Raw genomic sequence first — 18,475 nt, 5'->3', positions numbered from 1 at the left:
ATGAAGCTTTATGAATGCAAGTTTTTCTTTTATTGCAATTCTAATCAAACAGACCAAAAGTCATACTTCTAAAACAATTAAACTAATTATCTTTTTCTGTAAAACCGATGTGACTTGGTACCACAGCTAAACTTTCTCTAATAGCAGCAGTATCATCAGCCCATGGCAGCAAAGAAATTTTAATTTCTAGCCCCCTGTGGGCTCCCATACAAAGCAACTTCATAAAGCATGCAGATATCTACTCTGCTGAAGTTTCAAATGAAAAAAAAAAAAAAAAAAGATTGTGCTTTTGGGTCTCATACCTTCCAAATATACATAAATGGTGAGAAGTTAACAAATAGTAGACCCTTGCTTACCAATAAAATCATATAAGGCAAAGGGTGGGTGGTGGAGAGAGAAATGTTTAAAATGAAAAAAAAAATTTTCAAATGGTGCTAGCATTCACAAAAAAAGGTCATGCTAAGATCAGATCCATATTGACTCAAAAACTGAAAATTAAGCCATAATCCAAAGAACTCTGTCCATGAGTCCAAATGCATGCATGCCAGCTGAAGAAAATGCAGTATTCATCTGACAATAGCTTCTTCAGAGCAGAACAGTATTGTCTCACTGGAGTAATCACAAGAGGGTGAATAAGACGCCATCACACTTCTTTTTTGTCATTTAAAAAAAAGGGAAGAAAAGAAAAACAATCACAAGACAAAAAAATTAAAAAGAAAATTCACAATAACCTATAAAACCAAGAGAAAATCCAATTATTTTTATACTTTCAGGGTTCATCCTTTTTAACACTGTCTTATTTTTAAATTTGAAAAGTTTACAATGAAAGAGTTACAAATAATATAACGTTAAAATATAAAATTACTTCACTACTCATATTACCCACAGTATCGATAGTCAAGATAATTATCTTTAAAGGTCACATAAGAGGCATCTTGTCACCAGAATCCCAGTCAAAGCCTCCTTCCCACCCAGAGGCTTAAAGCATTTAAAGTTCTTCATGAGGTAAAGAGCAACCTAAAACTAATAAGAAAAAATGTGGTGAGACAGATTTTGGGGCCAATAGGCCATCTGATCTCCTGCTTCATGCATGGCAATAACCGCTTTCTCTCTTTGAAACCCTAGTGTCATAGACTGGCTGTTAGGCACATAGGGCAGAGAACCCCACATTTGTTTGCTATCAACTTGGCAATTGGTGGGACCAGGTCCCTAAGAAGCAAGAAGTCTAATGCCTGAAGCTCTGGAGCCTCAGCAGGACAGGTAAGCACAGTAATCAAGCCCTTTGTGGCCACTAACTCTTAGACTAGAGGCCTCAGCAACTGGGTTTTCTTCTGCTCTGATTGGCACTCCTGGCCCTCTCAGCACTTTAAAAAGCTTCAAATAGAGAAACAGTTTCCAGTTCCAAGTCCAGACATCTGACTAGGTGGGTGGGTCACCAAAGTAAAAGTGGACTGGGAAGTTAGTGCAGAGGTTCAAGTCCCCTGGACCTGGGTTTTGAGGCCTGGGTTCCACTTCTAGAACAATCCCCCTTGCTCTGACCTCTACACCCTTCTGTTTTCTGAGTATCATTCTGTATGGGGTTCGAGGCCCTGACCTTAGTTTGTCTCTTGAGCATACTCCTGGAAAACAAGTAATCCAACAGTTAATCCAACAATTAACTGGTATTTAATGAAATTATGTGTTTAATCCTGTTAATTGGTGTGATACTTAAATTCTTTAAAATGGGAAATTCTAAAAGCATTCCTGAATAATAGCCCTTTGGGCCATATTTTGAAAAATTGGAAAGATTTTACTTATGAGCCTATGAAAAAAACAAAGTCTGGCCTTGGTATGATTTAGAATTAGGAGAGAAATGGCTTAAGAAGGGCTCTATAGAAAAGAACACTGTATTACAGTTAAGAGTTGTTCTGCAGAAGAGAGCAGAAATGGGATGAGATGACGTATGAAAATTCTACATGTAAAAATTAGCAAAGAAAAGAAAAATGTTCTCTCGAATTCAAAGCTCAAGGATCTAGTAGAAGCTTTATTAATGTTTTCACCTGCTCCACCTCCACTCTATAGCCAAGGGGCCAAGAGATCAGGAAAGAAGCTCCCCTACCCTTGTCCTCATCCTCCTCTGTATCCCCCTTTACTGGAGGTGGAAGAGCCTGATACAGAAGTGGTCTCCCTCTCCCATACCCGTCAGGGTACTCAATTTGGCCAGGGCTATTCTCTAAAACCAGCAGCAGAGCCACCTGAAAAACTTCTACCCCTCCAGCAAGTGCCTATAGGAATAGACCAATAGGGAGGCCCGAGAGATCTGTACATGTGCAGACCCCATTCTCCATATCAGATTTATATAATTGGAAGAATAATACCCCAATCTATAGATAGAGGGCCCAAAGAAAATAGAAAGCTTAGTTACTTCAATATTAGCAACCTATAACCCAGATTGGGCTAATAAATATTCAAGCATACCAAAAAAAGGATGAAAAAGGCAAGTTCAAATTAGTGAGTTTTATATTTGTTTCCGGTTTTTGTGTGTGCGTCTAACTTCCTATTTGTGTCTGTCTATTAATTCAATGTATATTTTCTTACCTCCAGATGGTAGTACTAAATTAGCAAACAAAAACTCTTAAAGGAACTCTACTGGAATTGCAGAAAGATAAATAAGTGCCTATATCTGTATCAATATCTATATCTAAAAATTAGTACTCCTGGAGTCCCAAAAGAAAAAACAAAACAAAACAAATAACCAATGCCTCCTCTAGGTACCAGGGTTTCAGGGTTTGAAGACTTAATACTTGTAATTACTATCAACAAACCTGCACGTTGGAAAGAAACCAGAATTTCCTGAAGGCAGCAGAGGGCTGCCTCCGGAAAAAGCAAAAACTTTTCCAATTGTCTGGGTAACATCCTTAGGCAAAATAGATCTTATAATTGGAAACAATTAAAAGAACAGCATAGCATGTTTGTATGGATCTTCTTCTGGATGTTTTATTCTGTTTTACTCATTTATATTATCTGTCTCTGAGAATACTATACTGCCTTAGTTAACCTACCTTTATTGTAAATCTTACAAAATTGGGTAGAGTGCAATACTAGGGGTCAATAAGGGGAGGGTGGAAAATAAGGGGTAGGGGGTGTTTGGGGTTTTTTTTTTCCCCTTTTTATTTCTTTTTTCCCTTTTTATTTCTTTTTCTGGAGTAATGCAAATGTTCTAAAATTGATCATGGTGATGAACGCACAACTATGTGATTATACTTCAGATGGCTTGTATGGTGTGTGAACATTTCTCAGTAAGATTACATTAAAAAAAGGGCATAGAAACTCTCATCAATACTAAGGACACCTTATGGGTCATAAATCCCTCCGCCCTCATTTAAAACTTTTACAAACCAAATTCAAAAGACCAGGCCTCATTCAGGTTCACCTAGCCCTGCCCCAAGGGCCTCTTAAACCTTGGTTTAATATGAATGAACCAGATAAGGCAGCTATAGAGGAAGGGTTGGGTGCAGAGAGATGGGGTTGGGTGGGCTTAGTTTAGAATTCTTCTACTAGGCCTGGAGATTGGAAATGGTAGGCACAGAGGAAATGTTGTGTAATAGGCCATGCTTGTCCTGAGAGAATTCCCCAATTTAAAATTATTTTTTTTTCCAATAATACCTTTGCAATGGTGAGCACAATAAACAAATCATTATTAAACTATAAATCACCTTGGAGTAGGGGTTTTGAATAAGCTCTAACTGCCAAACTTCAGAAAGTAAAGGAAAATGTCCTTGAGAGCTAAGGAAAAGTTTTCCAGGATTTATGCATGAGACAAATTATATGATTGTAGTATATTTTCCAGAGTATGATGCTTTTGAGATTGTTCATAATTTTAGGATATTATGGAAACAGAGATTTTTTTAACCTCCCAAAAAAAAGGGGCAAATATACTGCAAAAAAGCAGTGACAAAGTCTAGGCCTATTCCTGTTTTTAGGATGACTTTTTCAACCAAACAAATTAAATTTTATTCTAGTAAGGTATGTTCTCCCTAAATTTATACAAGTTTACTGATAAAATAAGCTAGCATTGTATCTATTAGATCTTTAAGATGATAAAAAATGTAAGTTTGTGTTTAATGAAATTAAGTTACCATTTTAACAAACTTGATTTTAAAATAAATGTTTTGTAGGATGTTTAAAGACAGTATCAATGATCTTTTTGGTAACTTACAGTATGCGGGTATGTAAAGTATACAAGGTGTGCTTATTAAAGAAAGGTATGTAATTTTGTCCTTGAGAATGTGTACGGCAAAACGTGGGTGAATATGGAAAGCTGTAGAAGGTTTGTGAAAGTGAATTGTTTGTCATAGTCAATGCTGATCAATAATTTGATAGGTTTGTTTATAAATATTTTTAAGAGCTTTTGTGTCAAATGATCTATTCATACAAAACTGGAGTTTAGTTTTCTGTTAAAATAATGAAGATTATAGTCTGCTCAAGGAAAGGTTATAAAAAGTTTTTTTATGATCTGAATATTCTATCTAGAAGACAAAAATACTATATCAGAACAGTATCCTTGTTGATGTTTATGTTGACCTTATCATCCTTTATCTTAGAAGACAAGTCTCACTTTTAAAGGAACTTAAGTCTTTTTCTTACAAACATATTAACTCCTATTTTACTTTTAGTTGTCAATTTGGTTAAACAAGAAACCAAAACATGATGTTCAAATCTAACAACTTTTGACATTTTGCCCTCCAAAAAATCAAACCCTAAAAAGTATTGTTTTATTTCAAATTGTTGCAAAGGATTTGTTCTTTCACCTTGTAAAAGGAGGTGCTAAAAATAATGTAATATATTATATAAGAAATGTTTCAGAATTGTTATAAAAATTAAAAGGGATCTTCCAACCTTCTCTTGGTTAAATTTGTACAGGTGAAATGTTATTCTTATATTTAAAGATTGTTTAAAATTCCTAAAGACTTAACAATGTTCTCACTGTCCATGTTATATCCTGATACTTATCTGCATGCTGTTAGACAACAGTATGATATTGTTAGTCATAGTTCTGGCTGTTCTTAGAAGAATGTTACATGCCATGGAAACGAAATTTCCTTGTCAGTTATGCTACACTCTAATGTTTCTCAAAAGTACATGTGGTCAACAAAAAGGGACTTTAAAAGAGAAGCAAGCCAAGTATATAAATAATGTTTTACCTGTTAATTAACATAAACCTGGTAAATGTGTATAAGTCACAGGACAAAACTTCTGCTATGGTTTGTGATTGATGACCCCAATATAAGTCACTTGTCAAATGTTTTTAATTCTGAAAATAGTTCATTTAGAAAATGCTTGTAAGAAAGCAAGCTCTTACAGCAGTCATATTAACTCCTGAGCTTTAACAGTTATTTCTGAATTCTGAGACCCTCTGCTCTTTGTGTATAACCTGGTAGCTCCCTGGAACTCTGGATATCTGTGTGACACCTGAGACTCAAGCTCAGAGTTCTGTAGCTCTCAAAGCACTAAAGGAGCAACAGTACTCCATACAACAACTGTTAAAGAAGCTGAAAAAAGATCAGATTTCAATTAGGGATATGAATGAGGCTGATCTGGTTAGGACGAAGGTAAATCTAACTACAGGGTAAAAGGTAATACCTTAATTTCTGTGTGAGACCAAAGGAGGAGAAATTTATTTAAACAGCCTCATTCAGCTTTATTTGACATGGAACCTAGAATAGGGAATGAGATCTTAGTATTCTGTACAAGTTCATGTAATACCCTGAGGCATTTCAGAGTGTTTTGGGCATAAAATGAAAAAGTATTTGCAAGGTCCCTTGAAGGACTGGGGAAAGCAAGTGTGGAACTATTAAACTTCCCCAACTGGGGAATTTCTATTATTCTCTCAAGCAATAAGGGGTCCTAATTTACTCTAAAATATATGAGCCCTGCCTAATAAAAGGAAAACTTATTTCTGTAATGACATAATGCCTAAGCCTAAGAGTAACCCTTGACAATCTCCATGTTGCTCAAACATGGTCTCCCTGTAAGCCAAACTCTGCAAATACACTCACTACCTTCCCCCGTATGTGGGACATGACTTCCAGGGGTGACCTTCCTGACACTGTGGGATTAGCAATGGATTTGTGATCTAAAAGGGGAAAAGAAATAAAATTTTCAATGGCTAAAAGATTTCAAATTGAGTCAGGAGATCATTCTGGAGGTTACTCTTATGCAGGTCTCAACCAGATACTCTCAATACTATTCCTGAAAACCCTAAGGAAAACCCTGGTTTCTATCTAAGATTTCCCCAATGTAACAGTTATAAATCACCTCCTTCTATTCCTTTTATTTAAACCTGTAATTTTAATTTACTTTTTAAGTTTATTTTTCAGAGACTTAAAAGCCTCTGGATTGTTCCTACATCAGTAAAGCCCTGAAGCTCAGAGGTAAGTCTCTCCAAGAATGACAACCAGTTTCACTCCTCTATCACATAGTGTTGACTTCCCTTTTCAGCATGAAGAAGTTAGAAAGGCATCACCCAGATATCCATCAACACTGAGGAATGAACAAAAACAAAAGGGAGAAACTGTAACCAAGAAATTAAGAATTAAATGATTATGATTACTAAGTCATTATAAAGTGCTTTTTCTTTCTATATTGTAGAATAGCCAAAAGTTAATACCTGAAATTATTCAAACTCAACTAGTCTCAGTCCTGTTTGTACTTAATATTGTAATGGTAACAACTCCATCTCCCCGTTTGAATCCTCAAAAACCCTGAACTCCTGCTTCACACATAGCAATAAATTCTTTCTCTCTTTGAAAAACAAACAAAAATATGGTAACTCCTATGACCATCCCTTGAAAGGTAAAATAATTTTGCCCTTTCCAATAAGTTCATAATTTTAAAAATAAAGGAAAAAAAATGTTTAAGCCAAAAGGTTAATGTTCGTTGGCCACTTATGACTCCTGATGTTCTGGCACCCAGCTCTGCGGTACTCACTGGAGAAGGCTATCCCTGGGGCTATCCTGCCTTAGTGTCCATGAGCTGCACGTTGGCAGACATCCCGCCTCCATAGCCTCCCTTGGACTGCATTTGGTTCTGAATGGAGCTAACCTAAAACAAGATAGAAACAAAGCAAAGGAAGGTGAAAAAACGATGTCAGGAACTAGGTCAAATGTAAGTAAGCAAGTCTCTTCCCAACATTTCAGCTGGGCTACTTTTTTTCAGATAGGCATTTCTTAAGAGTACCCTTCTATAAATTAAATTTTTTGTGTGATCATGAGGCCAAATGTGAGGCTAGTAATTGAAACATTTTTTTTTTCCACACACACACACCCTTGCTCCCTCTTTCCTCTCTCTCTATTCCAATTCTAAATGAAAAGTCAGTTTTGTTATTCACAAGGCACCTGGTAACTTTTCAACAACAGTCAAAAGCATACAGATGAACTCAACTTTAGGTCCCCAGCCTCACATACACTTAGGATGAGTAACAAGAAAGCAAGCATGAATGAAACTGGGTCAAAGATAAATCTTAAAATTCCATGTGGTAAAATTTACATACTTACTACAGTCATAATAGTCTGACATTGCAAACAAAAGAAAAAAAGAAAAAAAAAAGAATCTAATAGTTCAAAGACATGGACTATATTCCAGGTTTATTTATTAATTTGGACCTAATATCACACTTCTTGTCATTAAATGGTTAAGATAATAATCTGTCCTGATAACATTACAGCGCTATTTTCTGATAAGATTGTGAGATATAGCAATGCTGGGATATTTTCTTATTTATTTTTATATCTCCAGTTTCTGGAACAGTGGCAAATGCATAAAATGTACTTGGCAAATAAAGGCACATAAAGTCACTGGCACACTGTAATAATAATGTATCATTATTATTGCTATCACACTAATTGGAAGCAGTGTGGAAGTCCAAGTTAAGAGAATCAGGCTAGAATGCTAGAGCAAGTTTTGGGGGTGATGACCTAACAGTGAAGAGAGTCAGAGCTGGCAGTGTAATTTAGAAACATAAGGAATTAGCTCAAAGGGCCTCACACTTCCATAATTCCAAGGGTGGGGGAAGGGACATCATCCATTTACTAACCTATTTATCAACTATTTACTGAGCTCTTACTGTCATATAAAGCATGACATCTAGGTGCTTTATCATTGATGATCCTGAGTCCATATACTATGTTTAAATAAAGTAAGATGACTTACCTGAGTTATTTTTAGAATAAGTCAGGGTATAAATACATTCTAATAGAAGAGAATAGCAAAATATAAAATGTTTAGTTTATATGGCTCCAAAAAGTTTTAAATGAGAATAGTTTTTGCTTTTAAATGGGTACATTTTTACTAATCTGCAAAATTTACTTACGTGGAACATTTTACTCCAATGATATCACATAATCACACTGGAGTATCACCTATTATTTCACATTGATCAAATACTACTTTAGATGAGAGATTAATAAAACTAAAATCTATAGGTCTTTTTCTAAGTTAACTTGCTCATTTAATGCACAGTGTAAGGAGGTTATGGCCTGTCATCAATTAGTTCTGTTATGTGACACAAACTTGATTCACTCCTGCCATCAATTTCTTACCTAACACAATATGTTAGCTTTTGTAGATATTTTAGGCCTATTTAAAAAAAACATCATGTTAATATTTTTACAATATATACTCACAAAGCAACATAGATTCTAAGAAAAAAGAATGTTTTTCTTCCAAAAGTCAATTCTTCAATTTCAAAACTATATAATTTGCATTCTCTACTAATAAGTAACTTCAGTGTTGAGATCAAATGTATTACTGTGACTGTGAATATACAGTATTTGAACCCATTGGGGCTATATTATTGAAAGGGTCATAGAAATCTCTTCTGGTTGGAAGTTAGTATGAAAGGTACTCAAGAAAAAGTGTATTTAGGGGAAAAAAATAAATTACAAGTCGTTTGACCACTCTATAATACAGTTTAGGTGAGTCTGTTTCATATGTATCAAGCCATGTTCAGAATATTAGCTGCTCATTTTCTAAGGCTAGACCAATTTAAGATAAAATATTTTCTTTGGATAAATAGCATACCTTTTTGTGGTTCTGTCTTATTTGTACTTAATTATATTGCATAGGAGAAGATAATTTCTCTCTCCAGAACAAGCTTATACAAAATTAGAGCTATCAATAATACTTTCAGGGAATTTACTGATTGTCAATACCCTGCCTAACTCAAGAACTCAGTCCTCTGTGGGAGGCACCAGGTGTCCTTTTAGGGATAGCAAACTAATTTATGAAATTACTACAAAAAGCCCGTAGGAGATTCATTTGGTTCTAAAAACGGGTAAAACACTTTTAAAAAAATTCCATTTCAGTAAGTAGAGGGGGTTTAGAGACTGCAGGGTAGAACTCTACAAAAGCTGAGGTCCTGCCTTTATCCTGCAACTGAGCTGACATGGCAGCTCTGCAAAGCACAGGCATCAAGTTCTACCTAAATTTATGGCAAACAAAAAAGTTAAGGACAATGACAGACTTCATTGAGGCAAAATGCCAAATAGGAATCCTAATGGAAATTCTGCAAAGTGCATACATGAGACTTAAAAAGTTAACAAAGTAAATACTATGGTCTAAAATTTAATTCTTCAGAAAGAGAAGGTAGAGAGATAACAATTAAATGCAATATATGAGAATAAACGGAATATAAGAATGGAGGAGAAAAGGCTCAAAGGGACATTGGAAAAATTGGAATATAGACTGTAAGCTTTATATCAATGTTAAGTTTCTTGAACTTGATAGCTGTGCTGCAGGTGATTACATTAGTGAATATCCTTGTTTGTAGGAAATGTATATGGAAGTATTATATGTTCAAAGAGTATGATGCGTGCAACCTGCTATCAAATGTCCGGAAGATGAACAGACATACAATGATATGGTAAAGGTGGCAAAATATTCAAATTGGTGTATCTGGGTATCTGGGTCTATGGAGGTATGCTGAAGTTCTCTGTATGGGGTTTGATTTATTTTTGCAACTGTCCTTTAAGTTTGAAATTACTTCCAAATAAAAATTTTTCAAAAATTAAAACAAAAAACTCTGCATATATGGATTTTAAAAAAAAATCTGAAGTGGGAAAGACATTTATTGATGAGAAATTAAAATTTCCCATATATAATAGATTTGAAACTGCTCATTCTATCTGTCTATATATATTATAATAAACATATTAAGAAAAGTAATAGGGCTCTATGTTGATCCAGGAAACAAAGCTACTGAATTATATTTTGACAGCAACATGACATTTCTTACATTTCCACAAAAGCAATCAAGTAAAACAAAGTACTTTTCCTACACATTTAAAACAAGCTGTTTCCTTTCCAGGAAGCCACAAATGTCACTCCTTTGCTTACCTAGTAACTGAAGTGACAAACCTGTTTGCTCCACCTAGGATACTCATCAACCTATTTTTAAAGTTCCTGTTTTTTTGTTATCAAAATGTATTCAGGGGAAAGGCAGCTATGAAGAGCTTTAGTAGAAGAAACAGAAACAAATACATAACTTGGCAAATGACAATTTTAGATGAGATTAATTTTTCATTGTTCATTTTCTTTTCTATTCTCACATCGTTGAGGTCTATAAATTCATTTAACATAGTGCTATTAAAAATGCATGCCTCAATCAAAGTTTCCATGTGACTAGGCCCCATGACATGAAGGTCCTGTCTTCATGTTTCCCCACCATACTCACTGAATTCATTCCGCTGAACAGGTCTCCTGATCCTACGTGAGCTGTGTGTACGAAGTTTGTTGGCTCTCCAATCATACTTCGGTCAATCCGCCGTCGCCTTTTCTAAAATATGGGGAACAAACAATGTGTTGAAATAACGATCGTATTAGTAAGTAGACTTACTCTGATGGATTTATACACTATGGATGAGTGACTGTTTAATAAAATAATAAAATTTCCCAGGACACAACAATGCCTAAATCTAGGCCTGCTACAATTACCTCTTATAATGGAATCTCTGAGAGAAATATACACATAAGAAAATGATTGGTAAAGCAAAATAACAGGTTATTATTTATCTATATCAGGTTATTTATTTGATCTAGCCTTGGCCATCCACATATTTGTATACCCATTTAAGTTTTATTCTTTTAAAAAAATTGAGACATAAAATTGCCATCAGTCACCAATTTTTGTTAGCAAAGAATACCTTGTAATTTGGGTATGACTGATTTTAAACACTTTCCAACTTTCATCATAAACAAACTGATTATATCTGGATGGTTATCACTTAGATTATACCCTTCCACATCAAACTAAATCTGACAGCTGCCCTGTATAGGGAGGCTTGGTCACTGTCTTCTGGTCTATTCTGGCTGGGAACAAAGTCAATTGGGCTGGGACTGAAGACTCGTCCTAATTCTTGACAACCACTTCTCATGGGGTGCTGGACTATTTCCCAAGTAACTTCAGTTATCAGCTGGAGTCCTCACTACGGCGCCCATTCAGCTCATTTGGGGTACTACTGCCTTATCTTGTTGCTGTGTTTCACTTATCATCTGAGATTTTTCTGGAGTTGAAGTTTATCTTACATCAATTCCAAGTTTTCCATGACCCGTTAGTGGCACAGATGGGTTAACATCTTAATACTAGCTCTGCTTATCCCAGTTTACTTCCCTTTCAACAATCTACTGCCCCTGAAATTGAAGCTTGCCTCAAAATCAAGGCAAGTTATAAATTTGTTGGATTAGGTTGCCTTTGAACATAATATTTTATGTCCACATCTACTGAAGTATGGTATGTTCCTGATAAACCCTAAAAATGTTTTAAGACAGACCCAAGGGACAGTTCCTCAGGGTTAAAATATGATTTTCTACAAAGCCACAAAAGCAAGGAGAGCATGTGTATATTTAAAAATCAGTATACCACCTATTTACTGTACAGCATACTACTTCAGCAAACTTCTCTAATTTGTTTTTATTCAGATGTTTTTGTCTTTCCAATGTAAGATCATGAGCTAGTTTGATTAGCATTTCTTAAGATCATATACCAGTCTTGCTGTATTCTTTTTCTCTCATATATTTTCTTACATTCTTAAATACTCCTAATATTCTCAAGCACATTTTTAAAAAGAAAAAGAACTACCTCCCACAAGGTAATTCCTGTTAAGTTTGGTTTCTTGCCTTCCAGACTTTCCCCCCTGTATTTAAATAGTTCTGTATTCAAATACACACAACATATAAAACTTTGTGGGTTTTCTGGAAAAAAATGAGCTATTCTAATACATTAAAAATATTAACATGAAGGTAACTCTTCCCATTAACTTATATAAATTCGCCAAAAGGGTGAAAATTCTTGCTATTAAAAAATACATATATACATATATATGATTATATACACATCTTATATATACACACGATTTTATATATACACATACCTTTGTGCATTTACTTAATATAATTTTTGTATGTGTGTGAATGTGGTATAAGAGAACGAAATTAAAAACTATTTTAAGATAATAAAATCTAAATTCCTTCCCAGGGCAGGCCAGGCTCTGAACTGGCTCCTGACCATCTCTTTTCCAACAACCTCCATACTCACTCACTACATGCTTATCAAGATTTTTCCAGCCTCAGGATATAGTCTCTCATAATTATACTGATCCCATTCGTTTACTATTTTTCATCATTTGAAACAACTAGCTTTGGTCTTAATTCTATCAATTTTTATAAATCATTAACTTCTACTTTTATATATTCTCTCATTCTATTTTCTTCTCTATTGCATTTTTTCCTAGGTTTTGAGGTAAAATGTTTTGGTTCTTTCATTTCTGGCTTTCTTATTCAGTTAGGTACACATTTAACACTATTCATTTGGTATGGCTGTAGCTTCATCCAGTAAGTTTTTTCATGAAGTTCCAATATTTTACACTATTTTTAAATAATTAAATTTCAACTTTTGATTTGCTGTGTAATTCAAGAGATTTTAAACATAGCTTCTAATTTTCAAAGAGGTTCATTCTCTCTTCCTTTCCTGGTAATCTTTCACTTTGTGTAACTTTTTTGCTGCATTGTCAGAGAATGTGACTTGAAAGATCTCTGTTTCAGGAAACATATTAAGACTTTTCTTTGTGGAAAGTATTTTGTTGGTTCTGCTCTATCCTGTCCCTTAACTTGCAGAATTAATTCTCCCTCCTTTCCTTCCCATTTCTCCCCACTCTGGTGTTGTGAGAGTTCTGTTAATTCCTATTCTATCAGTTTACCTACATACTTTTAACATATGCACTTAAAAATATACCTCTACCAAAATATAAATATATATATATATATACCTCTACCAAATTATGCCTCCCCACTCCCACCCTACCTCCCACCATTGCCAAAGCGAGACCATTTAAGTCTTTATTCTGCCCCCCCCCCCTCAACTTTGGGGTTTTGTTTAAATAATTTGAATCTTAGTTTAAAGCTAGTATTTTATTTGTTTGTTGTATTTAAAGAAAACTCTTACCATATGCTATAATTTATGCATGGTTTCACCATCATTTAAACAACTATATTTTATCCAGATTTGTTGTTTATCATTGTTTCATACCCCTTACATCTGAAGATCCATCTTTTGATTAAATTTCATTGTTATGTTCTTCCTTAATAATTGCGTTAGAAAATGTCAAAAAAAAAAAAAAGGTTATCAGAACCAAATAACTGCATTTCTTTTACTATGACAAATAAATAATATGAAGCTTTGGGATAAAGATTCCAGATTCTAGTCTTTTTTTTCTCCCTCAGGGCTCAGTATACATTATTTTCTTCTATCTGTTATTCTTGCAAATTAGAAACCCAAAGCCAACCTGATGTTTTCCCTTTGAAATATTTCTTTTCCTCATTCTCAGAATTCAGCAATGACATTGTGCTAGCTTTAAGTTTATTGGTTTTAACTTAACTAATTTTGTATGGCACACACTGATCCCTTTCTTCTAGAAAAAAAAAAACAACAGGTATTTCTACATCTTAGAAAAAATCGTCTCCTATTATTACTTTGACAATGCTCTATGTATTGTTCCCTTTTGCTACTTCTGGAGCTTCTATTATATGGATGTTTGATTTTATATATATAATACACACATACAAATACATATATACACACATCTTCCACATTTCTTATATTTTCACTCATAATTTTTATTTCTCTTTGTAATTTCATTGTACTAGGAAATAACTTCACTTGGTCATCTTCAGAAGTCCACAAACTTTTTCTTAAAGAACAGATAGTATTTTAGGCTTGCGGGCCATGTCATCTCTCACAGCTATCCAACTCTGTTACCGAAGAGTGAAAGCAGCCACGACAGTATGTAGCCAAATGAATGTGGCTGTCTTCCCATAAAAATGTACTCATGAAAACAGGTGGCAGGCTGGATTTGACCTGCCAGCAGTTTGCTTGCCCCTGCTCTATCTAGATCAGTCATTTTTTTTCCCCCCAACAGTAGCCACATAATTTTATTTTCAAATTATGGTAGTTTTTTTTCAGGACTTCTTGGTTATCAGATAATGTCTTACAATATTCTTGAATCTGAGAACCTAACTTACAGGTTTTCATTTTTTTTCCTTTAGAACTATTATGTGACTTAGTCTATAATATGAGAGAACAGACTATTCTCATCCCTTTATTTCTCCAAATTAAGTTACTTCAAGCCCTTCCTGAAGGGTTAATAAGAATTTTCATCTGTCATCTGGAGCCCCATTAGTCAGTATAAAATTTTCAGGTTAAAATGGTATCAGAAAACCAAGGGAAAGTCCAGATCCCTTGTCTACGGTCTTCAATTTTCTACTCTCCTAAGACAATGTACAGGTTTCCTGTCATCTTCTTCCAGCACACAGCTGCTCCAGGTGCTCTCAGAGCTGCCTCACAGAAAGACTCCCAGTGGCAGACTTGACATCCCACAGCCGTCCTGCTTTCCACCTTTTCCCCAGGCTCTCAGTTTATCTACTTCCACCCACTCCATTCTACATACTTCCCTTCTTCCCATCTTCTTTTGGGGTGATAAAGCATAATTTCCTCAGTGAGCTTCTCTTTTCTACGACTGAGGTAAAGAAAGATGCTAACAGTACTGTGCCTCTTTCCCTTTTGGGATATACTGTTACTTTTCCATTAAATTTGCCTTGTTAGGAAGCTATTTATGTTCATCCAGACACACGCCAAACCTCACCAACAGAGGATGTGAATTTCCTCGGCAGGAAAATGAATGTAGACGTTGAGCAGAGACAACTCTGAGAAGTCTGGTCTTCTAGTTGGGGACAAGAGAGGGCCGAAGCTGAAGGGAGAAAAGGAAATGAGGACAGATTGATTTTTTTGTTTTTAAGATGGGAGAGAGTTGATCATGTTTAAATTCTGATGAGAAAAATCCAGTAAAAGAGGAGAGACTGAGGTAAAGAAAAAGAAAAGATAATCAATGTTACATGTTCCAGAGAAGGTAGAAGGGATGGAATCCAGAACACAGGTTGAGGTGCTTTTTAGACTCCTATTATAACATTTTCCTTAATGAACTTAAAACCTAAATTTTAAGGATAATGAAATATTTTAAAATATAAAAACACAGTATTTTCAGACAATGTGGACATTTAAGGGACAGCACACTTTTTTATATGCTATATTAAATCATGGGCAAACAGGGGAATTCCAAAGTAGAGACTCTGCAAAGAAAAACAGGAAGTGGTGCACTCTGCTCTCTGACATGTACTAACCATTGTCAGTAGCAAAGAGTCATGGTTCTTCCTTTCCTGGAAACATACTTTATTCTTTATAGGGAACTTTATTCAGACTGTCAACCATCTGAATAACTCTTCCATACTTAAAATATTAACTGTTATTCTGCATAAGGACAGGACCAGAGGTAGTACACAAAAATGAATTATTTTTTTAGGATGGAAGGAATTAGGCAAAATGTCCCTTCCCATGACATTTCTACATAATTACTTGCCATCACAATAAATCTTTATTAAAGATAATGAACTAATAAATTGGTATATATGCAAGTAGCAGAAGAAAGATTAATTTTAAAGGACTTGCTACTGTGTAGACCTTGTTTGCATCCTGATCTGAACCAACTATAAAAATATATTAAAGAGATAATGGGGAAATTTTTAAACTGACTGGATATTAGATGATTATAACGAATTACTGTTAATTTATTTTGGGGGCAAGGTAATATTTTGGTTATCTTAAAAAAAAGAATCTTTGCTCTGCAATAAAAGTGAATTATTGAGACATGCTAGGGATGAATCTCAATTATCAATTATTCTGAGTGAAAGAAACCAGACAAAAGGGTATATACTATATGATTCCATTTATATAAAACTCTAAGAGATGCAAACTAATATATGTATACATTAATGTATAGTAACAGAAAGCAGATCAGTGGCTGCCTGGGGATGAGGGAGAAAAGGATTACAAAGGGGCATGAAGAACTTTGGGGGAGATGGTGGGTTAATAGTGCCCTCCCTGCCCCAGCTCAGAATGAGACCTTATTTGGAAACTGGGTCCTTGCAGATGTAATTAGTTAAGATGAGGTCATAATGAATTAGGGTGAACCCAAAGTCCAAGGCATCCCGGAAAGGAGAGGGAGACTGGAGACACACAGAAATGCAGAGAGGGAAGACGGCCATGTGAAGACAGAGGCAAAAATTGGAGTGATACAACTAAACACCAAGTAAGGCCAAGAATTGCCGGCAACCACTAGAATCAAGGAAGAAGCAAGGAAGTGTTCTTCCCTAGAGCCTTCTGAGTGAGCACGGCCCAACTGACACCTTGATTTCAGACCCTGAGCCTCCTGAACTGTGAGAGAATCAATTTTTGACATTTCAAGCCACCCAGTTTGTGGTACCTTGTACAGCAGCCCTAGGAAACTAAGACAAGGGGAGACAGATATGTTTAGTATCTTTAATGTAATGGTGGTTTCATGGATATATTCTGAAACTTACCAGGGGCTATACTCTGAAATACTTTGCGATGAAATGTGATGTTTAGAATTTGCTTTAAAATAATTCAGTATGCGTGTGGGAGAGTCTAGAAGAAAACAAAGATGGCCCTATGTTGAAACTGTTGAAGCTGAGAGCTGCTTACATGGGAGGGGAGTACTCTTTCCTGTTTTTGTGTACATTTGATAATTTTCATGTGAATAATTATACTATGTAAACTCATAAACATGACACATAGAATACAGGTTACCAAGATATAGAATGAGGCTCAAGAATGGGGAGCAGTTGCTTAATATCTGCACAGTGTTTAACTAGGTTGAACTTCAACATCTGGAAATGGACAGAGGTGGCAGCAGCACACTATTTTGAGAATAATTAACAGTGCTGAATGGCCTGTAAATGTGGTAGAAAAGGGAAGTTTAGAGTTACGCAAGTCACCAGAAGGAAAGTTGGATGTTAAAACACGGGGATGTATAACACAGTGAATCTCATGGTAGACATCAATGATTAAGTGTACAAATACCAAAATGTTCTTTCATGAACTAGAACAAATGTACAACACTATTACAAGGAATTAATAACAGAGGGATATATGGGGGGAAATGTACCTATTGCAAACTATGGACTATAGTTAACTAATATCGCAATACTCTTTCATCAACAGTAATCTACCACATCAATATTCTGGGTCAATAATAGGGTGAAGGGGTATGGGAGGATTTGGGTTTTTTTATTTTTATTTCTTTTCTGGAGTAATGAAAATGTTCTAAAATTGATCATGGTGATGTATGCACAACTCTGCTGACACTGTGAGCCAATGATTGTATACTTTGGATGGTTTGTATGGTGTGTAAATATATCTCAATAAAATTGCACTAAAAAACTTATCTAACTTGTATACTAGTAACAGTGGTGTGACACAGGTAGAAATAATAAATTACATTAATTTCATGTCTGATTTCCATCCAAATTTTTAATCTTGTCCTCATTCTTTCTCATTCCTTACAATTATAAAATAATTCCCTACCCACTTCCTGTCATACTTGCAAAACTATTAGAAGACATCGTGCTCATCATATTTTAAGTATTTTTTAAAACATTAGCTATAATATCAATTTAGTATGACCTTGTTATTGATATATATCATTCATGAACATATATCACATGCTTCTTTTTTGAAAATAAAACCACCAAGCAACAATAATTTAAACAGTAAATCCAATGGTAGAGTGTTCAACATAGTTCAGAGCTTATGGTCCATTTTTCCTACAGTACTCTCAGCCCTACTCGCCTCCTACTAACTTGTGCCAGTTTTAGCCTCAGGCTACTAGCAACAGAGCTGCAGTAAGTCTAAGTCTTCCATCTCTGTATAAGGACATCTGGAGGAATAGCTCTTTATTAAAAAGGAAAATTTGCTGTGAAGTCTACACAGAACTTTCTCTGGTCTCTCTTTGAGTTCTTGGCCCTTTCTTGATCAACTCCTCACCTGTAGAATGTCTTACTTGGGCTGAGCTTTTGAAGACAATCACTGTTA

At 35.1% G+C, this 18,475-nt stretch overlaps 1 protein-coding gene across 6 annotated transcripts in view; it reads right to left on the bottom strand.

Moving 5' to 3' along the window:
* Nucleotides 1-7: 7 nt before the first annotated feature.
* Nucleotides 8-18,475, bottom strand: part of CDC42SE2 (CDC42 small effector 2) — a 163,851-nt gene continuing 145,383 nt past the window's right edge. For 4 of the 6 annotated variants that reach the window (XM_037802296.1, XM_037802292.1, XM_037802297.1 and 1 more), the window contains 3 exons: nt 10,712-10,813; nt 6,970-7,083; nt 8-651 (listed from right to left, as the gene is read on the bottom strand). In XM_037802296.1, coding sequence (XP_037658224.1) covers nt 6,991-7,083; nt 10,712-10,813 — 195 coding nt within the window. In that variant the 3' untranslated portion in view covers nt 8-651; nt 6,970-6,990. The other 2 variants (XM_037802294.1, XM_037802295.1) reach the window with 2 other exon arrangements.

This window comes from Choloepus didactylus, chromosome 13 (genome assembly GCF_015220235.1).
Source record: "Choloepus didactylus isolate mChoDid1 chromosome 13, mChoDid1.pri, whole genome shotgun sequence".
NCBI classification, from domain to species: domain Eukaryota; kingdom Metazoa; phylum Chordata; class Mammalia; order Pilosa; family Megalonychidae; genus Choloepus; species Choloepus didactylus.
The sequence above is the reverse complement of the archived record's forward strand: the minus strand, read 5'-3'. Positions and strand labels throughout refer to the sequence as shown.